The following is a 24,982-nucleotide window of genomic DNA, read 5'->3' as shown; positions in this document are numbered from 1 at the left end:
ACATAGGTAAACTAGAGCTCCACAAACAATGTATTGTTAGGATCCTCTCTACTTTTTATTATCTCTAGAAGTTTTTCATGTTCTTCAATAGGCAATTTCCACTTTTGATTTCCACGACGCCCTTTTCTTTGTACTACTTCAAATTGTAATTTGGTTGATATAACATGGTTACTGTAGTGTAAAACCTTTTCTCTAGGCTTGTATTCAATAAATTCAATACCACTATCAATTACCCTTGTTTGTTGATAACATGTTCCTTCAATAAAAACTAATCCAATTGGATATGACTGTTGATCAGCATCTATAGTTCCTTCTAGCAACTTGTGTTTTGCTTTTGTGCATCTTAAAAGATAATAGTCCACATTTTCCGCATTATTTGGTAAGGCTTGAACTGCAAAAATATCTCCTGCATGTATATAAAAATATAGATAAATATAAATTAATTTTAAAACAAATATACATGTATATTAATTTATATATATGTATATATGCACACAAACCTACCATAACTAAATCAGAAATGCGCTCATAATCAACTGAATATACAGGATCATGAATGTCAATGTCAGTGTCAACATCTTCAAGAGGAGGCTTTCTAACTCTCTCCTTCAAATCCCAATGTGAAACATATCCATTCCCAATATTTTCACATGCACTCACTAGATTGTCCTTAATGCAGTCATCACAAAAACATGTTTTTTCTCTTACTTTAATTACTGGAAGTTTATGGTTTCCTGTAGTCATCACTTGATGTAAAATTCTAATTCCAGGAATCGTTTGACAATTGTAAGGATTAGATCGATCTATATCTGTTACAAATACAAAAAATAATTGTCATATTTCAAAATAAATATTTAATTAAAAACTCAACTTGATTTGAAAAATACATTAAAAATAAATATAATTTAGTTCACCTTTCACCTCCCAAAAGTAATGCTTATTGTATTTAATATCTCGAGTAGCAAAATGAACTTTGCACCATTCAACAATTTGATTTGCGCTCTCTATCATATTCCCTGTATGTACATACAATATGCATGTATATATAAAATTTAAAATATATGCTAAGTACTAGAGTATTAAACATGCATGTTTTAAAAATGCATATATTTACCTGCAAGTTCATGTTGTCGAAGCGCACGTTTTATACATGCTTCTTCTCCATCATGCTCCCCTTTTTCGTGTCCACTTTCAAAGAAATTCCATAAAAATATTACATTGGTTCTAGCATGTTGCATTGCTAACCAATTAAATGCTTTTGTAGATTTGAATTGTCTTGTGAATATGAAACATGATAAGTATCTACAATTATCCATGTACATATATCAAATAGAAATAGACATGTCCAAATAAATATAAGTTAAAATAAAGTTAAATAAATGTGTAACTATTTCGTGTATACTAACTTGCACATCCATCAGACCAAATCTAGTGCTCTGAAACATTTATTCCACGGTTTTTGAGATCTTCAAAGAACATTGCAAAACAATGAGCCACATAACTCCTATCATGAACTCTATCATCACTAATATAGAAATGAACCTCTTTGATGATGATGCGTTCATTTTCATCCAATCTTTCTATCTGATCCACCTCAAATTGTGCATGTCTATAGGTCACTTGCACAAATATTGCAACTTGTTTAGAATGATAATATTCGCTTTGGAGCTCTGTATGAGGTGCAAATGTATAATTCTCAGAAAAATTTACAACTGAAAGTATACAACTAGGTGGAAAACAATTTTTGGAATCACGAAATTGTTTAGCTTGCCATCGTGCACCATGGCAATGTTGGATATGTGGATATATTAATGGACGAAACTTGACCATGAACTCATCATAATGCAATTCACTCTCCTTCAATACAATTTTTCTAGATTCATCTCCTCTATTATTTTGGTATGTCTCATATTCATATCTCATCCATGAAACTAGTGTGGATTCATTAATATTCTCAACTTGCATAATTTCAGAAAATTTGTGTAAATCTGCACAATCTTCACACTGGTTTTTGATGCATTGCACTTTGAATTCATCTGAATCATCTAATTTATCACATAATATGGACCTCAAAAATTGTGTTGTACTGCTAGGGATGACCAAATTAGGATCAAGTACTGCCATAAATTTTTTAAATGATTGCAAGTGTAGACCAAATTCAACATGATTTCTACAACAACAAGTTTCACGCATCTTATTTATGCGTACAAAGGAAGGACATAAACTCTCAAACATTCTCTAACATATTTTGACATTTGAAAATTCTTGTTTGAATGCTTCAAATAATTCACTTTGAGTTAAATCTATGAAATGTGTTGGATGTTCAATTTTGGCCCCTGTTTCTTGATCTTTAATTTGTATAGTATCATGCCTGATGGAAGAAACACGAGAATGTGTGGTCCAAAATTCAATAACTTATCTTTTTACTTATTCAGAAATCTTGTCTTTTCGAGGAACTCTACAAATATTCACCCAGTTATTCTCAATGTTATCATCTAGCATATTTCTCCTCTTGATGTATCTCTGGACAGTTCTTCTAGATATATGTAGTACATCAAAAATTGCACGTACCTATTTTCTATGTGTCAATTTTCTACTAGATATAGTAGTCATCAATGCTTTGCGTGCATTACTCAAATCACCTCCTCGAGTTGTGTTGTCAATTTTGTTATAAGCATTTTGCAAGTTTTCAACTATTGTTTTATTAATATTATGGGCATGGCTTTTCCTGTTATCAACACCCAACAACTCTAAAACAGGTCTCATATCTTTTCTCCTAAATAATTTGACAAATAATTGTGCCTGTCCAAATATACTTTTATCCTTGAAACACTCATCCCACATGTTCTGAAAATGCTTTTTGATAGTGTTATCATTTATCATATCTTTAGATGGAATTTGGTTAAAAAGTAGTTCTTCATCCAAATCCATCAATTTTTTTATGCTTTCTAATTTGTCTCTATCAATAGAACTACCAATTTCTTCCTCTTCATTACTTTCATTTTCTTCATGAATCTCATCCTGTTTAGGAATTTCAATAGGTTGGTTTTGATTATGTTTTGTATGGTCTTTCATTTTGTCATCTCTTTTTCTATCATATTTCCTTGATCTTTTCCTTTTACTACCCATTGAATATTTCAATCTATAGAAACAAAAATAAATAAATTTAGATTTAATTAAATATCAGCTAATGGTTCAATATATAATACATAAAAATAAAAATAATTAGATGAGAAAAAAAACACCTTCAAAATATTCGATCCTTTGCAATATTGATTAAATCCGCAGAACAGTTGTTGAAAATTGCTTCAAAATTAATTGTCTATTGAAAACCCTCTTCCAATTTTCAATGTCCATGTATATTTAATTTTTAAAAAAAGAAAAAATAATATTTTTTAATATCAAATAGTAACATTAACCGCTGGCGGTTTATTCTGCCGACAGGGGTTTCGGCCGTAACTGTTTCGGCCGAAACTGTTCTGGCCGAAACAGTTACGACCGAAACTGTCTATGTGGCAGCCAAACAAGCAAAAATCAGAACTTCTATAAACATCTCACTTTGAAGGCCAATTTGACCCACTAAATTGAAGTTTTTTTTTGAAACTAAAAATATACTTTTGTAGTTCTTAGAGTCACGATTACGATCATATAATTTTTTTAAAATTTTGATTATGAATAATATGTTATAATTTGAAAATATTACAAGTAGGTATCTTAAGATTCAGGAAGATGTCCATTAAAAAATAAGAAAAAAATAGTAAATCATGTTAAAAAATTAAATTTTTTTATGTTGCACTAGAGGAGAGAGTCTTCTTCAAGAATATGTAATTTTTTTTAAAAAAAATGTAGATTTGATGGAAAAAGTTTGACGGGAGAAAAAAACTGTCAATTTCTGATAACTTTGACTTTGACCAGTTATAACTTAAAAAATATTAGCCGAATTTCAATTTTTCTTTTTTGGTGCACTAGATATACATGTTAACTCTAACATATTCCAAAATCAAACCAAAAATATGAAAATTTGCATACATTTGTTTGACGGGAAAAAAACTCTATATTTTTAGTATTCTTAAAAAATTAAAAAATACACTTTAAAAATTCAAAAATAAATAAAAATTTCACTCAATTTAAAAAAAAAAAAATTATAGACATAAACTTCATCCAATTTTACACATTTCATTAGTTTACATCATCTTCAAATTCTAAGCACAAATGCCACTTTTATTTCGTTAAAGTTGAAGACTTAAATTCTAATATCACTTCTCCTTTATAAAAAGTGACACAGATTTGTGCTTTTACCCTAAAATATGTATATATATACACACACTCTATTCGATAAATAGAGGAAGCTACTAATAATCTAATTAATAGCTTTTATTTATATATATATATATATATATATATATATATATATATATATATATATATATATATATATATATATATATATATATATATATATATATATAATGCCGAGAGTCATCCTTCTCGAGGCACCTATTTTAATTTAAATCGTAATGGTTTTTTTTGTGTTGGATACGATTTGAATTAAAATAGATGCCTCAAGAAGGATGACTCTCGGCATTTTTTTTATATATAAGCTAGTAGCAATCGCCGCGGATATGGAAGATATGATAGTAATTTTAATATTATATATATATATATTCTAATTTTTTATTTTTGATAAAATTAGTATCGATTTATTTGTTTATATATATATATATATATATATATATATATATAAGAGTATATATAAGTATATATATCTAAGTTTAACCCTAACCCTAACTCTAACTCTAACTCTATCTCTAACTTTAATTCTCCCCCTAACCCTAACCTTAACCCTTTATAATCCTAAATCTAATGTTAATTCTAACCCTAACCCTAATTCTAGCCCTAACCCTAAGCCTTACTATAACTCTAATCCTAACTCTACTTCTAACTCTAAATCTAACCCTAATTTAAACCCATATTCTAACTCTAACTCCAACTCTATCTCTAACCCTAACCCTACCCCTACCCCTAACTCTAACTCTAACTCTAACTCTAACCATCACTATAATTATAACTCTAACTCTAATTGTAACCCTAACACTAACTCTAACCCTAATCATACTCATAATCCTAATCCTAACACTATATATAATGCTAATACTAACCTTAACACTATATGTAACTCTAACTCTAATCCTAACCCTAATTCTAATCGTAAACCTAATCCTAATTCTAACCCTAACTCTAACTCTAAACCTAAATCTAACCCTAAATCTAACCCTAACTCTAGCCCTAACCCTAAATCTAACCCTAACCCCAACTCTATCTCCAACTTTAACTCTAACTTGATCCCTAACTCTAACTCTAATTCTAACCCTAACCCTAACCCTAACCCTAGCCTCAATTCTAGCCCCAATTATAACCCTAACACTAACACTAAAACTAACACTAATTATAACCCTAACCCTAATGCTAACCCTAACTCTAACCATAACCCTTATGCTAACCATAATCCTAGCCCTAATTCTAACCCTACCTCTAACTCCAACTCTTGTTCTAATTCTAATTCTATCTCTAAATCTAGCCCAAATCCTACCTTTAAATCTAACCCTAACTTTATTTGTAACCCTAATTCTAGCCTTAACCCTAATTATTACCCTTACCCTAACTCTAGCTCTAACTCAATCTGTAACCCTAATTATATTTGTAACCCTAATTCTAACTCTAACTCTAATTGTAACTCTAATTCTACCCCTAATCTTAACCCAAACCTATATAACCCTAACTCTAACCCTAATTCTAACCCTAACCCCAATTCTAGCTCTAACCCTAACCTAATTCTAACCCTAACTATAACTCTGTTCCTAACTCTAACCCTGACTATAACTCTAACTCTAATTCTTACCCTAACCCTAACCCTAACCCTAATTCTAACCCTAGCTCTAACTCTAATGCTAATTCTAATCCTAACCCTAATTCTTACCCTAAATCTAACTCTAACTCTAACTCTAACTCCAACTCTAACTTTATCCTTGATTCTAACCCTACCCCTAATTCTAACCCTAACTCTAACTTTGACTCTTTTTGTAACCCTAACCCCAATATTAACCCTCACCCTAACTTTGACTATAAACCTACCCCTAATCCTAACCCTAACACTATATATAACTCTAACTCTAACACTAACCCTAATTCTAATCCTAATCCTAGCCCTAACTCTTACCCTAACCCTAAATCTAATAAGGTAACTTTAACCCTAACCCTAATCTAACCCTGATCACAATTCAATCTCTAACTTTAACTCTAACTCTAACTTGAACCCTAACTCTAACTCTAATTCTAACTCTAACTCTTATACTAACACTAACACTAACAATACCTCTAATTTTAACTCTTACTCTAATTGTAACCCTAACCCTAATGCTAATCCTAACCATAACCCTAACACTAACCCTAACCCTAACCCTAATGCTAACCCTAACCATAACCCTAACACTAACCATAACGCTAACTCTAGCACTAATTCTAATCCTAACCTTAATTCTAACCCTAAATATAACCCTAACTCTAACTCTAACTCTAACTCCAACCCTTATTCTAACTCTAGTTCTAACTCTATCTCTAACCCTAACCCTAACTCTTATTCTAACCCTAACACTAACCCTAACTATATTTGTAACCCTAATTCTTACCCTTACCCTAACCCTAACTCTATCTCTAATCCTAACTATATTTCTAACCCTAATTCTAACCCTAACCCTAATCCCAACTCTAACTCTAATCTTAAACCTAACCCTAACCCTAACCCTAACTCTCTTTGTGCCTACTCTCTAGATACACCTCATAATCTCTCTCTCTCTCTCTCTCTCTCTCTCTCTCTCTCTCTCTCTCTCTACATAAAACATGCTTCTATAAGAAACATAATATGAGCTCCTTCTTGTCTACATATATGCTCTCTCTCTCTCTCTCTCTCTCTCTCTCTCTCTCTCTCTGGGTGTGTGTATATACATATTATCACTTATAAAAAGAAATATTATTTCTAGATACTTGTACATATAGGGTTAGGCTAAGGTATATAATTTACTAAATGATTAGTACAATCATATATAGAGTAAGAGTTATAGTTAGGATCCAAGGTTTACAATTTCATTTATATGACACTTAGTGTTATGGTTAGGGTTAATAAGTGGTTAAATGTTACACTAAAATAAGGGATAGGGTTAAGGGAAGTATGAGATTTAGGTGTAGTGTTGGAGTATTTGGAGTACAACTATGGTCAAATTTGGGATATATGTTATACAAATGACTCAAATAGTGGAAAAATTAATTCATGAAATGGAAGTTATAAGTCCCAACACAACAATTGAGATGATGTTAAAAGTGTGAAAGAATATATAAGAGTCAATTTGATGAAAATTATTTCTCCATGATGATCCCTAACTCTAACCCTAACCCCAACCCCAACTCTATCTCCAACTTTAACTCTAACTTGATCCCTAACTCTAACTCTAATTCTAACCCTAACCCTAAACCTAACCCTAGACTCAATTCTAGTCCCAATTATAACCCTAACACTAACACTAACACTAACACTAAAACTTACACTAATTATAACCCTAACCCTAATGCTAACCCTAACTCTAACCATAACCCTTATGCTAACCATAATCCTAGCCCTAATTCTAACCGTACCTCTAACTCCAACTCTTGTTCTAATTCTAATTCTATCTCTAAATCTAACTCAAATCCTACCTCTAAATCTAACCCTAACCCTAACTTTATTTGTAACCCTAATTCTAGCCCTAACCCTAATTATTACCCTTACCCTAACTCTAGCTCTAACTCAATCTGTAACCCTAATTATATTTGTAACCCTAATTCTAACCCTAACCCTAATTCTAACTCTAACTCTAATTGTAACTGTAATTCTACCCCTAATCTTAACCCGAACCTATATAACCCTAACTCTAACCCTAATTCTAACCCTAACCCCAATTCTAGCTTTAACCCTAACTATAACCCTTACACTAACCATAACGCTAACTCTAACACTAATTCTAATCCTAACCTTAATTCTAACCCTAAATATAACCCTAACTCTAACTCTAACTCTAACTCCAAACCTTATTCTAACTCTAATTCTAACTCTATCTCTAACCCTAACCATAACTCTTATTCTAACCCTAACCCTAACCCTAACTATATTTGTAACCCTAATTCTAACCCTCGCCCTAATTCTTACCCTTACCCTAACCCTAACTCTATCTCTAATCCTAACTATATTTCTAACCCTAATTCTAACCCTAACCCTAATCCCAACTCTAACTCTAATTTTAAACCTAACCCTAACCCTAACTCTCTTTGTGCCTACTCTCTAGATACACTTCATAATCTCTCTCTCTCTCTACATAAAACATGCCTCTATAAGAAACATAATATGAGCTCCTTCTTGTCTACATATATGCTCTCTCTCTCTCTCTCTCTCTCTCTCTCTCTCTCTCTCTCTCTGGGTGTGTGTATATACATATTATCACTTATTAAAAAAAAATTATTTCTAGATACTTATACATATAGGGTTAGGCTAAGGTATATAATTTACTAAATGATTAGTACAATCATATATAGAGTAAGAGTTATAGTTAGGATCCAAGGTTTACAATTTCATTTATATGACACTCAGTGTTATGGTTAGGGTTAATAAGTGGTTAAATGTTACGTTAAAATAAGGGATAGGGTTAAGGGAAGTATGAGATTTAGGTGTAGTGTTGGAGTATTTGGAGTACAACTATGGTCAAATTTGGGATATATGTTATACAAATGACTCAAATAGTGGAAAAATTAATTCATGAAAGGGAAGTTATAAGTCCCAACACAACAATTTAGATGATGTTAAAAGTGTGAAAGAATATATAAGAGTCAATTTTATGAAAATTATTTCTCCATGATGATGTGAGAACATTATATATTGTTGAATTTTTAATAATGCTAATGCAATTTTTATTGCAATGATTAAGAATTGTAATCAATAAATCTCCCTATCATTAAGGAATCTATTTAGACTTATGATTTTCTTTCTTAATTAATATATTTAGTAGCCACATATATAATCTAATTAAATAATGACAATATAAACTAAATATATGATTCGTTTATTTTAAATTAATCACTAACTTTAATAAAATACAAGTTTTATTGATAAGGTGACCTTCTTGTCCGCATCAACGATTAAATTTAATTATGAAACATTAAAAATATAAATATTTTGAAACATGCAAATATAAAACTATTATGAAACATACAAATCTAAACATGGAAACCAAAAGTATTTTGAAATATGCAAATCTAAAACTAATGTAAAACATGCAAATGTAAAACTAAATTGAAACATGCACATTAAAAATCTAAATAAGAAATGTATTAGCAAATATCTAAATCAAAAAGTTTTTGAATCCTAAATCTAAATCAAACATACAAGGCTAAACTATATGAAACTTTAATCTACTCCTGTTAAAAAACTCTAATTGCTCCAATAATCTCCATCTCTTCCTCCTTGCAAAAACACAAAATGAAAATGAAAATGAAATGAGGAGCATTTGTTTTATAATTTATGAGAGAACCCTGATATCCCCCAATAGATGTCTTTTGACATTCCATGAATTTGTTTCAAATTCCCCCACTCCTCACAAAAAAAAAAGCATGAATGTCGATGCAAGAATATATTTAACAAAAAGAAAATGTTTTATATTTAAAATTTTAATTAAGTTATTTCAACCCTATTTTCTTGCGTTCTATTTTTTTGGCCTTATTTTTTCAGGTTCTATTATTTCAGCATCCATTTGGCTTAAATATTATTTTGGCTAGCTATTATTTTGAAAATTTTATTTTATTTTATAATTCAATAATGTTAAAATATATATTAAATATATGATTTATCTACTTTAAATAAATCATTAACTTTAATAAACTATAAATTGTATTGATATGGTGGCATTCTCATCCAGATTAATGATAAAATTATGCTTTGAAACATGAAAATATAAATACTTAGAAACATGCAAATGTAAAACTATTGTGAAACATTCAAATGTGAAACATGCAAACCAAAACTATTTTGAAATATGAAAATCTAAAACTATATGAAACATGCACTCTTAAAATATGTAAATGAAAAGTAATATAAAATATATAAATAAAATAGATTTTGAATACAAATCTAAATCTAAATCAAACATGCAAGACTAAACTATTAAATGCAATCCTAAATAGTTATGAACATAATTCTAAATCTAAATGAAATTAATTAAAATTGAAATCTAAATCAAAGTAGAATATTATAACTAATTTTGAATTTCAATTTACATCTACATTTAAATCTAAATTAAAATGTAAATAAAAAATAGAAATCTCACCTGCAAAAATGTTACTCCAAAACTTCAATCTGCTCCTATTCAAAAACTCCAATCTAATCCTCCAATAACCTCCACTTCTTCCTTCCTGCAAAAACATAAAATGAAAATGAAATGATGAGCCTTGGTTTTATAACTTCTGAGAGGCTCCTCATATCTCCCAACAAACGTCTCTTCACATTCCACGAATTTGTTTCAAATTCCCCCACTCTCCACAAAAAATAAGTATGAATGTGTATGCAAAATTATATTTAACAAAAAAAAAATCATATTGAAATTATTTTGCCCCTATTATTTCGGCTAGCTATTATTTCGGCCAGCTATTATTTCGTTTGTAACTCTCACCAAATCTTTTTTCCTTACACGAATTATTCCTTGAAATATTCTTTGTACTGGGAATTGTTTCTCCTATTATATATGCCTCTCGGCATAACAAAACTATTCTAAAATCTTTAAATATCCAAATCCTCCTTGAATCATCACAAAATAGAAAAAAATAATAATAAAGATGGTATCCATTAGGAAGAAGAGCACATAGAGAATGAACGGATTTTTCAGGAAAATAAATGCATTCGAGTATGTAGGAAATATACATAGTGAATTTTTTAAGATAATATCTTGTCAGTGAATCGTAGAGGTAAACATTCTTCTTGAAAGAACTGAAGAATGATATGTAATACCAAAATTTGATATGGTTGATCGAAGCAAAGTATTCGCAACGTAATGATGCCTGTTTACCAACAATTCTTACATGTCAAGACGACGGGTAGATATGAGAGAATCAATTCACCAAGCATATTCAACCTGAGATGAATAGTTTTGACCGTAGAATTACAAATTAAGAGAAAATAACAAGTTTAATTTTGTAGTTATATCGATAAAATAACGTTTCAACTGATACAGGGGAAGCAAGGTGTAGGTATGGTTTTTGAGATGGAATTTATCGTGTCAACCCATATAATCTTTAGCTATTCATCTGGCCTCTAGTAGAATTTTAGAGTTTGAGATGTCCGCTTACATGCTACTTACAGAATGTGCACTGTAGGGATTTTAACCCAGTTCATAAATGTGGAAAGCACATTCTAATAAGAAATTACAGAAGTAGAAGTGATAGAGCAGTACTTGTGGAACTCTCATAACATGAAGTTACTTTTTAGGTAGAATTTTCTGTGCTTGAAGGTGCAGTCTTTTTGTATTTGTAGCAGCTGGCTAAGGTAATGAACATGCCCAGGCCGAGGAGACTCAAAGAAGCTAGAAGCCAATAGAAGTAATCTAAATGAGCTTTGTTCAAGTTGTCTGCAAACCAGCATTGATCCTGCTTTCTGCAAGTAACATTCTCAATGACCAAAATTAGGATACTGCTCAAAAAACTACCAACTCCTATGACACCCAAATAGACAGCAATACCCAAGCTTTTCATTGTGTCCGGCATCTGATCATAAAAGTATTCTTGCATTCCTACCATTGTGAACACATCAGCTGTGCCAAAAAGTACATATTGTGGAAGTAACCAAAAAACATTTATGATAACATTATCCTTTGCTGCCTTGAGCCTTTTCATTTCTATCACTGCAGCAACAATCATTGAAAGTGCAGAAAAAAATATACCAGTGCCTATCCTTTGGAGCAATGTTATACCCCTCTCATTCCCTGATAATCTTCTTACAATTGGAACAAAGAAGCGGTCATAGACAGGGACCAATAGCATAATAGATATGCTAATAAAACACTGCATACTTGCAGAAGGGATCTCAAAATGCGTACCAATTTTTCTGTCCATTGTGTTACCCTGTTTTGTGAAGAATGTGGAGGACTGTGCAAAGACAACACCATACATCAAACATGCCATCCAAATAGGTAACATACCTAGAAGAAGTTTTACCTCTTCAACCTGTTGGACTGTGCAAAGTCTCCAATTGCGTGTTGCTTTGCACTCAAAGTCTAATTCATCTTCAACTGTTGCTTTGTCAAGAAACCTGAGAAAACAAGAGTAGGGCATTCATTGAAAAGAATCTTCAAAATATATAGTGCTAAAACAAACACAAATGAGAACTTGAAGAATTTGAACTAGCATTATTCCCAAATACTATTGCTGTCTACACTGACTTCCTTCAGAGAGGTCAACGAATTGCATCCAGCATCCCTTTTGATTTGACTCCAGCGTGCCCTGGAATGGAAACGTTGTGGACATCTTGAAAAAGACGAAACAATCTCTGTTGCAATCATTTGAGCCGGAACTCTGAAGTACCATTCTGCTTAAATACAATGGCACCGGATTTTGGGCAAATAGTATCATGGATTCCTTACCTGAACTTGTTTGTTTGCAAGAGTCGTCTTCTTGACTCTGTTCTAAGAACCTCTGCTTCTTGAATAAAAGCTGGTTGATTGTGTTCTCGGAAAGGAATAGGGGCATTACGTTTGTAGAATGCTGCAACAAACACATGGATGACCTGAGTGAGAGAGCTTCCACTAGGCAATTTGTTTCGGTAAAACCTAGTCCCACACAAGAACACAAGAAGTGACATTGCCATGGTAATGGCAGGCGTGCCAAATCCCACACCCCATCCAACATCATCTTGGATGTACGCAAGCACAGTGACCCCTCCAAGGGATCCCAAGCAAATACCAAAATACCACCAGTTAAAGAATGAACTTTTGTGCTGCTTCTCTTTTGGGTCCTCATCATCAAATTGGTCTGCCCCAAAGGCCTGTAGGCATGGCTTGTGACCTCCTTCCCCCAAAGCAACCAAGTATAGTGAGAAGTAAAAAAAACCAATCTTGAAATTTGACGCTCTGGAGCCAGACTCGGAATTATAACTGCTTGATGAGGACTGGAGACTCCTGAGAGAAGCTGATAGAGTTACCAAGATTAGCCCCTGTTACATTCCATTATATGACATGTTACTTGGATATAACAAACATGATTTAAACTACAAGAAAATGCAATTTTATTCAGCTATTTTGAAAGCAAATGAACTTGAATTCAATTTCCACTTTCCAACATTTGGACAGAATATGATTTTCAGTTTCCGTAATCACAAAAACTCCCAAATTTGTAGGTATGTGTCCTCAGCCAAAAGAGTAAACGAGGTCTTCAGCAAGGTACCCATTTTCCTTGTTATCTATTTAGACATGCAAATGTGGGTGCTGAACCAAAAGACCAATCTGAGTTTTTGAGCTCGGTATCATCTTCACTTGTTATCACTTCATAGTACACACATATAACATACATGGGTTTGTATTCAAAAGACCTAACTGAGATCTTTAGCAAGATACCCGCTTTTATTGTTCTACACATGAGCAGGTTCTTTGTCATCAGAGTAAACAAGGCTCTTGGGCAAGACGAATTGTTATTTGTTGATATAGATTCCAACAGACTACTAGGGTTTGTCATTTGTCCTGTATTGCTTGAACCCAGAGTATAGGTTCAGTGCTCTGTGACTATGACTCTCAGGCGGTGATGTCTTCTAATGTCACTCTATGCAATCCGTCTGTCTTCAATATGAGTGTCTCAGTAAACACGTGCATGGTAGAAAGCAGCCAAAACTTTCCACTCCTGATTAAATTAGTTCAAGTGGTTGTACCATGATATTAGAATCTTTGGGGGGTTTGTAATTTTGCTGTGTCCTAAGGAGCCGAGGTGTATCTCCCTCACCTGTAGTATATAAAATAGCTCCATGTTTTGGCTTTCAATTACAAACATCATAAAATAGAGTGACATTATACTGGCTGAGGAATTTGTTCAAATTTACTCTACTCATTGATAATTATGACAAAATTAAAGGATTTTGTCAAGGAAAAGAATACTAACAACCAAATAGACGAGTGAAGCAAAGAGGATTGTCCAGTACCGGCCCAAATATGAATCTGCAACAAAAGCTCCCAAAAAAGGCAACATGGAAGCCACCCCTGACCATATGTTCACATTGCTTGCAGCACTCGCAGTGCTTTCATTTAAAACACTTGTGAGATAAGTTATCAAATTTGAAGATATGCCAACATAAGCAAACCTTTCCGCAATCTCCACACCTGTGATAACAAATAAGATTAACAGCTGTAAATAGATGGATTCATGAAAAGCAAAAAAAACAGAAAAGGATTTCTCATGTCGATGGAACAATCTGCATTCTCTGAGCATACAAGGACTTTTAGCTCAGTGTCATAGATATAAAAGGGCACCAAATGGGAGGAAATTGGTATGGTTAATAATTGATTCCTTCAAAATTTATCAGCTCAAAAAGATTTTATTCAACAGTCTCAGAAAGAACAACCATAAAATAATATTTTTTTACGATACACATGCAGAAAGAAAACAACTGTGTTCTATTCCCTCTCATTCGCTGACTTTTGAAACTGATACTCAGACCCCTCTTTGAACAAATTTAAAAGAATATAAGAGTTGTTTTTCTGTCAAAATAAAAAATAATCTACAATATGAGAGAAGAAAGGGCTCATATTAGGTAGCTCAACTACTGTAATCCAAATTGTCACTGAACTCAATTTGATTCCAAATACGGCTGTTATCAATTTTCAACAATATCTTTTCAGATTTGTATTAATTTTTGTAAAACCTCAAAAACACCCACAAAAGAGGGCATATTCATAATTTCATACACACCAATTATGAAAAGGGATGCCTTCAATGTTCCAGTGTGAGCTCTCATAACAGACCGGCCATGGAGATCCACTGACCCATCCTTAACAAATTCGTCCGATGATTGAAGCTCCTCCATTGCCTTTGTTTACTTCATTAATCAGTCCCTAGTTAAGTAGGAATTGGATGTTTCTTCGGGACGGAAGAGCCTCTGCATGGCTTTGGGCTTTTGGAGATATTCTTTGATTCAGTCTATTTCAGTCTATATTGTTAGTCTGTCTTATTACATTAAAAGTCCAAGTACATCACAATCGATTCTTGTTAGTGGTAGGACACGGCCTGGCTAAATGGTCGAATATTTGCACCCGGTCATAGCCAGTGCCGTCAGTTCCGTCACTACAACTTCCGTCTCCTTTTCAATTGGAATATTTTTGTTTTAAAATGGGAAGTTAGAAAATTTTGATTATGCTTTGATGAAATGTATTAAATATTCTTATTCCTTATATTTGATTTTTTTTATTACATTGATTAATTGACATCTTATATTTGTTAGAGTAATTATTTGTTCTAACTTATTAATTAAATCACTTTGATTTAATTAATTAAATTGCTTATTACTCTAGTTTGCTTAAGCTATCTTGTAGGTGCATATAATTAATATTTTATTAATTATATTGTGCAACTTTAGCTTTTTTAAGCTTTAGTTTCTTTTTTCAGGTTTCGTGATTTCTTTATAAGGATTCACGTCTTTGTATTTTATTATTCACTTATTGGATTATATGAGATATTGCTCTTTGCATGTCCATAAGATGGATCTGGCTTTTTGGCCTCCATGATATTTCCTTGCCTTTGTTCTTTGCTTCATCCATGTGATAGGTTTATGCATGCAGGTGTTCTTGGGAGATTAGTTTTTCACCTAATCTAACATGGTATCAGAGCTAGCTTGCTGCTCGCTGTTCGTGGTTTGTTGAAGCGTTTTAGAAGCTGCGTTTTTCGGAGCAGTGGGAGGCCGTACAGACAACTTTTTTGATTTTTTTGGGGGCACTTTGGGCTCAAACGGATGCTTCCATTAGATCCGGAAGGCCGTTTGCAGTCAAAATCCATATAAAATTTGTCCATTTTGGACACCGTTGGTCTGGGAGGCAAAAAAATTTTGTCCGACCCCTTGCACGCAGTATGATGCGTCAAAAATTAAAAAAATTACAAAAAAATCATTTTGCGGCTTATTTTTTGCCGCCGCGGTTATCTAACCGCTAGCGGCTCCACTGCGGTTATCGCAATGGTCACCAATAGTGGCCCGCTTAGCGGCTTCGGCAGCGGCTCCGTCGGCAGTTCCCACCACGGCCTCGCCGCGCCCCGCCCGTGGCGGCCTTCGCCCTCCCACCACCCGGCCACCGCTCAACCGGCGGTGGGGTGGTGGTGGAAGTTTTGTTTTTTTTAATTATTATTTTTATTTTAAAAAAATAATTTTTTCTTGCATTCCGAAGGCCCTGGAGGTTTTTTCTCCGTAACTTGAGCATACAGACGTATTTTTTCGATCCGAAAAATGTTCTGGAAAGATGGTTCTGAGAAGGAGATGTTGGTATAGGTGTTTTTGGCTTTTGATGTAGTTTGGTTGCCTGTTTTGGCAGTCAAAGCAAGATGTTTTGTTTTGCACTCCGACAGGTGTATCTTGAGCTTCTGATCTTCGATTTTGGACTTCTTTATATCACTGGAAAGCTCTTTCTGTGCTCTTTCCAGTGATGCTGGTTGTTGTTCCAGATTCTATTCCAGGCACATCTTATTCAGTCTTTTGCATTTTAGCATTCTGGTGGATATCCTGTTTGTTTCAGGTCCGGAGATCGATTTTGTTGCTTCAGTTGCTTCGTTTTGGGCTCTACCTTCTGTTGTTTCAGCCTAAATTTTTGCTGATCATTGTTGATATTCATTGTAAGCATCTTTATGCAACGCACTGAGATAAAGTGCCACTCTTGCGTTTCGGGATCCTTTTCATCATTGTGATTCGTTGTACTCGCACTATTTTTATAAAGTGCCATGGGGGGGATAGTTGTTTGCCGCTTATAGACCCTCTTTCTCTATTTTCTCATGCAGTGTCGATGACACGTGCCTTTATTGGTATTTGTACCTCACTCTCGATGTGTTTGGCTCCTGTGTTGTAGGAGATTTTTGGCCTATCTTTTCAGCTGCCTGTCACCTCACCTGCCTTAAGGGGAGGTTATATTGTTGTTCTATGCTTCTTTAGTTGATGGTTTGTGCCTTCTATTTCCATGGAGGTTCTACAAATCAGCATTTTGACAGAGTTTTGCGGTTCTTCATGCTTCAATGATTCTTTTCTGATCTCTTTGTTCTTCAATGATTCTCTTCTGATCTCTTCTGAAACATTCTTTGCTATCTCTTTTTGGAGTAGGGTTTTTCCCATGTGGTTTTCTCTATTTCTCCACTTTATAGAGATTTTGTTGTGATTGGGTACCTGATCAAGCCTTGTTGCCGGGACCCAATTCTTCTTTCATAGCTGTGCTAGGTTAGCTTACCTCCTGAGCTTCGCTTAAGGGGGGGTGTTAGAGTAATTATTTGTTCTAACTTATTAATTAAATCACTTTGATTTAATTAATTAAGTTTCCTATTACTCTAGTTTGCTTAAGCTATCTTGTAGGTGCATATAATTAATATTTTATTAATTATATTGTGCAACCTTAGCTTTTTTAGGCTTTAGTTTCCTTTTTCGAATTTCGTGATTCCTTTATAAGGATTCACCTCTTTGTATTTTATTATTCACTTATTGGATTATATGAGATATTGCTCTTTGCATGTCCATAAGATGGATTTGGCTTTTTGGCCTCCATGATTTTTCCTTGCCTTTGTTTTTTGCTTCATCCATGTGACAAGTTTATGCATGCAGGTGTTCTTGGGAGATTAGTTTTTCACCTAATCTAACAATATTATAATAAATATATAAAATAATTTATAATTAGTATATCAATGTTTAATTTGGTCAATTTTTTTAAAAAAAATTATTATGCTTCTATTTTCAAATATTAAATTATTTGATTTGAATATTTATTTTTCTAATTTCAAATTAAAATAGAATTTAATATTAGTATTAGTTTGTTGAGCAATTTTAAATATTACAAGAAGAAAAATAAAATATAATGAAATTAGTTTTTTTTAATAAAAAATATAATGATTGTATTGAAAGAAATATATTTATAATAAATATGTTTTTAAATTTTTTATAAAAATATTTAAATATTTTAAAATAAAGAATAATTATTAGATCTCTTTTACAATTCAAATGTTTTGTTGATTTTATAGAAATATAGATTTGTTTATTGGTTAAGAATTTTAAATCTTATTTATTTTAATTTGTTTGATTTTTTGTTAGTTTCTAGATAAATTTAAAAAATATAACAATTAACTAAAATAATAGAAATAATATATTTATTAAATTACTATTATTGAAATATAAATCCCAATATCCACATAAGTAAATTTTTTGAGATAAAAATAGTATTGTTGAGATGAAAAATCTTATTTTTAAGATAAAGTTTTTTTCATATTATTACAAAGACACCTAAATGTTACATGATTACTCTCTTGCCCATAGTAAAAATACTTCCATACCAAACTCATCTTTGTCCTACGAAGACAACTTTATATCCATACAACCTCTACTCCTTTTGACAACACCACAATGCAAATGGCAATAAGGTTAGCCTTGTAGAGATAGATAATTCAATTTTAGAGATTGCCTTATACAAACTCCTTTTCTTACTCTTTAAATTTCTATAGATAATTGCATGTGGCTAATCTTGTGAAACACATTAGGACTTGAAAGATATTGCAATTATGTCTATAAGAATGTTTATCAAACAATTATAAAGAAAACAAAAAGAGAGATCTTTTGAAATCATTTATATTTGTTTATTATAAATTTAATAAATTTTTATGTTTATATATAAATGCCTAAATTTAATAAATTTTCTATTTATCTATATATAATTTAATTTTTTTTTTCTAAACTCTATTTCAATTTGAAATTAGAAAAAAATAAAATTCAAATCAAATAATACAAAAGAAACATAATCAAATATTAAAACAATTAATTAATAGACATTTTGATCAAATTAAACATTGATATACTAATTGGGTAAGTGCAGAAAGTTGTGGTGTCAAAAGGGGGGTATAAGTGGACACCTTTTTCCTGAAATCAGCAAATTCTGGACTTCAACAAGAATTTGAAGATAGTTACGCTCAAGATTTTAAGATATGACAAAAACAAAAGTCGTAGTCCTTTGAATCTAGTTTCTAAACTACTAATTTTTTTTTCAAAATGGTTTAGTTTTAGGTCCTCAAAAAAGGGGGCCACAGAAAGTGGTACTGTTTATTCCAAAAAAACATAACATAGTACAAAGTGTGGCCCCCCTAAAATTTTAACTTTTTTTTTGAAATTCTTTAATCGCTCCAGTCAAAAGTTACCTAACACTATGTAGTTTATCCCAGATTTTTCGAGTAATTTTATAATGTGTATTTTCTTTTAATGAATTTTTTAATTAGACCCATCCCAAAAATGTGAAATATCTGTGTGCTCCCCCTAGAAATGATTGAAAACTAATCTAAAATCAAAACTTCTTTTTTTCAAAGTGTGTAGAATGGAGTCTAGTTTCTAAAAAACTAAGTTGTTACAAAATTCGATGAATGAGCTAAAATCTACAGCCCAATTAGTACATGGTGGTTTTTGACAAAAAATGAACATACATTCAAAAGAAATTATAGATGAAAGACTTAAAATAGTTCAAATTAAAAATAAATTATATGGTTAGATAGCTAACACAGAGACCTATAATGTTATGTAACCTGATCTTATCGATACCCAACCACGAGGAATCTTGAAGGGGAGCACACAAGAAAAATCAATCATTTTTTGTATGTTTGTTGGAAAACACGTCTCAGACCTGTTTATAAACTCCAAACCTTTGGGTTGGATCTCCAAGGCAAAACCAAGCCTTAGGCTTGGTTTTAATGCAAAGCTTTGAATAGCGCGTGCGCCCTATAGCGTGCACACGCTATTAAAACGCTATTGAATTCGAGGTAGTGCACATGCGCTATAGTGCACACGCACTATTGAGACCTAAATTGCAAACCAAAACCAAGAGAGAGCTAGGGGGTGGGGCGAGGGAATGGCTATTTGTGTGTGTGAGAGAAATAGAGAGAAAGTAGGGGATGGGAGAGGGGAGAGAGGAAGTGAGAAAGAGTAGGGGTGACAGAGAGAGTATAGGATGGGAGATAGAGGAAATGTGAGAGAGTAGGGGTGGCAAAGAGAGTACAAGATGCAAGAGAGAGGAAGTGTGAGAGAGAGAGTACAGGATGGGGGAGAGAGATTGAAAGTAGGGGATGGGAGAGAGAGGAAGTGTGAGATAGAGTACAAGTTGGGAGAGAGAGATTGAGAGTAGGGGATGGGGGAGAGAGAGAGTAGGTGGTGGGAGATGGAGTGGGAGAGGAAGAGCAAGAGAGAGGAGGATGGGAGTGCATGTGTGTGAAATAGAGAGTAGGGAATGGGAGAGGGGGAAGATAGAGTAGCTTGAGAGAGAGTAGAGGATGGAAGAGAGAGTAGGCGATGGGAGAGGGAGTGGGAGAGGGAGAGAGAGAGGGGGGATGGAAATGTGTGTAAGAGAGAAAGAGAGAGAGTGTGAAAATGTGAGAGAGGGTAGGGGGTAGCAGAGAGAGAGTAGAGAGGGAGAGAGTGAGAGTGAGAGAGAGAGAGAGATTGAGAGAGAGTGAGAGTAGGCAGTGGGAGAGGGAGAGCAAGTGAGAGAAAAAGTAGAGGATGGGAGAGGAGAGAGGGGGGATGGGTGTGTGTGAAAGAGAGAGAATAGGGAATGAGAGAGGGGAGAGAGAGATAGAGAGAGTAGGGGATGGGATAGAAAGAGAGTAGGCAATGGCAGAGGGAGTGGGAGAGGGAGAGAGATGGTGGATGGAAGAGAAAGAGATTAGGCAATGGCAGAGGGAGTGGGAGAGGGAGAGAGAGGGGGGATGGAAGTGTGTGTAAGAGAGAAAGTAGGGGATGGGAGAGAGTGTGAGAGAGAGTAGGGGTGGCAAAGAGAGAGAGTGAGAGTAGGGGATGGGAGGGAGAGGGAGAGAGTGAGAGAGAGAGAGAGAGAGAGAGAGATAGTAGGCGATGGGAGAGGGAGTGGGAGGGAGAGAGAGAGGGGGAATGGAAGTGTGTAAGAGAGATAGAGTTGGGGATGGGAGAGAGTAGGCAATGGGAGAGGGAGTGAGAGAGAGAGAGAGGGGGGGAATGGGAATGTGTATAAGAGAGATAGAGTAGGGGATGGGAGAGAGTGTGAGAGTTTGAGAGAGAGTAGGGGGTAGTAGAGAGAGCTTGTACAGGATGGGGGTGAGAGAGAGAGAGAGAGAGAGAGAGTAGGGGATGGGAGAGAGTGTGAGAGAGAGTAGGAGATGGAAGAGAGAGAGTGAGAGTAGGGGATGGGAGAGAGAAAGTAAAGAGGGAAAGAGAGTACTTGAGAGAGAGAGATAGTAGGTGGTGCAAGAGGGAGTGGGAGAGGGAGAGAGAGGGGGGATGGGAGTGTGTGTGACAAATCTAGAGAGTAGGGGATGGGAGAGGAGAGAGAGAGGGGGGGATGGGAGTGTGTGTCTATGAAAGAGAGAGAGTAGGGGATGGGAGAGGGGAGAGAGAGTAGGGGATGGGGGAGAGAAAGTAGGCAGTGGGAGAGGGAGTGGGAGAGGGAGAGAGAGGGGGGGAATGGGAATGTGTGTAAAAGAGACAGAGTAGGGGATGGGAGAGAGTGTGAGAGAGAGTAGGTGGTGGCGGAGAGAGCTCGTACGGGATGGGAGAGAGAGAGTGAGATTAGGGGATGGGAGTGTGAGAGAGAGTAGGGGATGGGAGAGAGAGAGAGTGAGAGTAAGGGATGGGATGGGAGAGAGAGAGAGCGAGTAGAGAGGGAGAGAGAGAACTTGAGAGAGAGAGATCTAGTAGGTGGTAGGAGAGGGAGAGGGAGAGAGATAGGGGGGATGGGAGTGTGCATGACAGATGTAGAGAGTAGGGGATGGGAGAGAAGAGAGTGGGGGGATAAGAGTGTGTGTGTCTGTGAAACAGAGAGAGTAGGGGATGGGAGAGAGTGTGAGAGTGTGAGAGAGAGTAGGGGGTGGAACAGAGAGAGAGTACGGGATGGGAGAGACAGAGTGAAAGGATGGGAGAGATAGAGTGAAAGGATGGGAGAGACTGAGAGAGACAGTAGGGGGCGACAGAGAGAGAGAGAGAGAGAGTACGAGATGGGAGAGACAGAGTGAAAGGATGGGAGAGAGTGTGAGAGAGAGTAGGGGATGGGAGAGAGTGTGAGAGAGAGTTGGGAATGGGAGAGAGAGAGTAAGAGTAGGGGATGGGAGAGAGAGAGAGTAGAGAGGGAGAGAGAACTTGAGAGAGAGAGATAGTAGGTGACCTGGGAGAGGGAGTGGGAGAGGAGGAGAGAGAGGGATGGGAGTGCGTGTGACAAATCTAGAGAGTAGGGGATGGGAGAGAAGAGAGAGGGGGGATGGGAGTGTGAGTGTATGTCTGTGAAAGAGAGAGAGTAGGGGATAGGAGAGAGTGTGAGAGTGTGAGAGAGAGTAGGGGGTGGCAAAGAGAGAGTACGAGATGGGAGAGACAGAGTGAAAGGATGGGAAAGAGTGAGAGAGAGAGTAGGAGGTGGCAGAGAGAGAGAGTACGAGATGAGAGAGACAGAGTGAAAGGATGAGAGAGAGTGTCAGAGAGAGTAGGGGATGGGAGAGAGTGTGAGAGAGAGAGTTGGGGATTGGAGAGAGAGAGAGAGAGAGAGTAAGAGTAGGGGATGGGAGAGAGAGAGAGAGAGAGTAGAGAGGGAGAGAGAGAGAACTTGAGAGAGAGAGAGAGATAGTAGGTGGTGGAAGAGGGAGTGGGAGAGGAGGAGAGAGAGGGATGGGAGTGCGTGTGAGCGATCTAGAGAGTAAGGGATGGGAGAGGGGAGAGAGAGAGGGGGATGGGATTGTGTATCTGCAAAAGAGAGAGTTTAGGGGATGGGAGAGGGGAGAGAGAGAGTAGCCCGAGAGAGAGAGAGAGAGAGAGAGAGAGAGAGAGAGAGAGAGAGAGTAGCGGATGGGAGAGAGGGGCAGATGGGAGTGTGTGTAAGAGAGAGTAGGGGATGGGAGAGAGTGTGAGAGAGAGTAGGAGGTGGCAGAGAGAGAGAATGGGATGGGGGAGAGAGAGAGAGTGAGAGTAGGGGATGGGAGAGAGTGTGAGAGGGAGAGTAGGGGATGGGAGAGAGTGTGAGAGAGTAGGGAGAGGGAGATAGAGAGAGGGGGATAGGAGTGCATGTGACAAATCTAGAGAGTAGGAGATGGGAGAGAAGAGAGAGGGGGGATGGGAGTGTGTGTGTGTGTGTGTGTGTGTGTCTATGAAAGAGAGAGAGTAGGGGATGGGAGAGAGTGTGAGAGTGTGAGAGAGAGTAGGGGGTGGCAAAGAGAGAGTACGAGATGGGAGAGACAGAGTGAAAGGATGGGAAAGAGTGTGAGAGAGAGTAGGAGGTGGCAGAGAGAGAGAGAGAGAGTACGAGATGAGAGAGACAGAGTGAAAGGATGAGAGAGAGTGTGAGAGAGAGTTGGGGATGGGAGAGATTGTGAGAGAAAGTTGGGGATTGGAGAGAGAGAGAGAGAGTAAGAGTAGGGGATGGGAGAGAGAGAGTAGAGAGGGAGAGAGAGAGATAGTAGGTGGTGGGAGAGGGGAGAGAGAGAGAGAGAGCAGCCCAAGAGAGAGAGAGAGAGAGAGTAGCGGATGGGAGAGAGGGGCGGATGGGAGTGTGTGTAAGAGAGAGTAGGGGATGGAAGAGAGTGTGAGAGAGAGTAGGAGGTGGTAGAGAGAGAGAATGGGATGGGGGAGAGAGAGAGTGAGAGTAGGGGATGGGAGAGAGTGTGTGAGAGAGAGTAGGGGATGGGAGAGAGAGAGTAGAGAGTAGGGGATGGGAGAGGAGAGAGAGAGGGGGATGGGAGTGTGTATTTGTAAAAGAGAGAGTTTAGGGGATGGGAGAGAGAGAGTAGCAGATGTAAGAGTGTGAGAGAGAGTAGGGAGATGGGGGAGAGAGAGAGAGAGAGTAAGAAGTGGGAGAGGGAGGATGGGAGTGTGTGTCAGAGATCTAAAGAGTAGGGGATGGGAGAGGAGAGAGGGTGAGAGAGATAGAGAGAGTAGGCGGTGGGAGAGGGAGAGCGAGAGAGAGTAAAGGATGGGAGAGGGGGGAGAGAGAGAGTGTAGGGGATGGGAGAGGGGAGAGAGAGTAGGAAGAGAGAGAGAGTAGGGAGAGAGAGCGAGTAGGGAGGGTGGAGAGTGATGTGTTCTCACATAGTGCGTATGCGCTATAGCGTGTACGGGCTATGTGAAATCACCTAAAAACAGTCAAAAAGAAACTTTGGGGCCTGTTTCATTCATTCTCTGCTTTTGTTCTGTTCTGCACTCTGTTATCTCGACAGAAATCGCGGGTTTCAACACAACAAACACACTTTCAAGGTGGAAGACACTATTTCAAGCTAACAAACACTATTTCAAGGTGGCAAACACTTTTGAAAGCTAGCAAACACCAAATTCAATCATTGGATACACGATTTGAAGACTTTTTGAATATTCCTTGTATAGAAAAGGTTAGTGCAATCTATTTTAATATTGTTTGTTGATATATAGATACAAATTTGATTATAATTTGACATGTTGTTTAATATATAGTGAATTCATTGAAATTTGTATGTTTCAATGAAATCTTATTTCGAAATGGTTAGAAATTTGACAAGTTGTTATATATATATATATATATATTGTGTATACATTCAAATAATTATAATTTTTATATGTATTTGAATAATTTGTAATTTACACATTTTAAGTAATTCAAATGTTTGAATAATTTGACATGTAGAAATCATCATCATGCCAAGGAAGAAACCAAAAAATCAAACAAATGAAGATAGGAAG

General features: G+C 35.7%; 1 protein-coding gene across 1 annotated transcript in view; it reads right to left on the bottom strand.

Annotated features, from left to right (window-relative positions):
* Positions 1–11,339: 11,339 nt before the first annotated feature.
* LOC149541848 (uncharacterized) overlaps positions 11,340–24,982 on the bottom strand; it is an 88,125-nt gene continuing 74,482 nt past the window's right edge. Inside the window, exons 7-10 of the mRNA XM_089796930.1 lie at positions 15,019–15,097; positions 14,212–14,429; positions 12,708–13,276; positions 11,340–12,376 (exon numbers count right to left, since the gene is read on the bottom strand). Coding sequence (XP_089653056.1) covers positions 11,554–12,376; positions 12,708–13,276; positions 14,212–14,429; positions 15,019–15,097 — 1,689 coding nt within the window. The 3' untranslated portion in view covers positions 11,340–11,553. The remainder of the gene's footprint in view (positions 12,377–12,707; positions 13,277–14,211; positions 14,430–15,018; positions 15,098–24,982) is intronic.

This window comes from Cupressus sempervirens, chromosome 8 (assembly GCF_028749045.1).
Source record: "Cupressus sempervirens isolate cs-2001-9-10 chromosome 8, ASM2874904v1, whole genome shotgun sequence".
Classification (NCBI taxonomy): Eukaryota; Viridiplantae; Streptophyta; class Pinopsida; order Cupressales; family Cupressaceae; genus Cupressus; species Cupressus sempervirens.
Note: the sequence above shows the minus strand (reverse complement) of the source record. Positions and strands in the feature narration are given on the sequence as shown.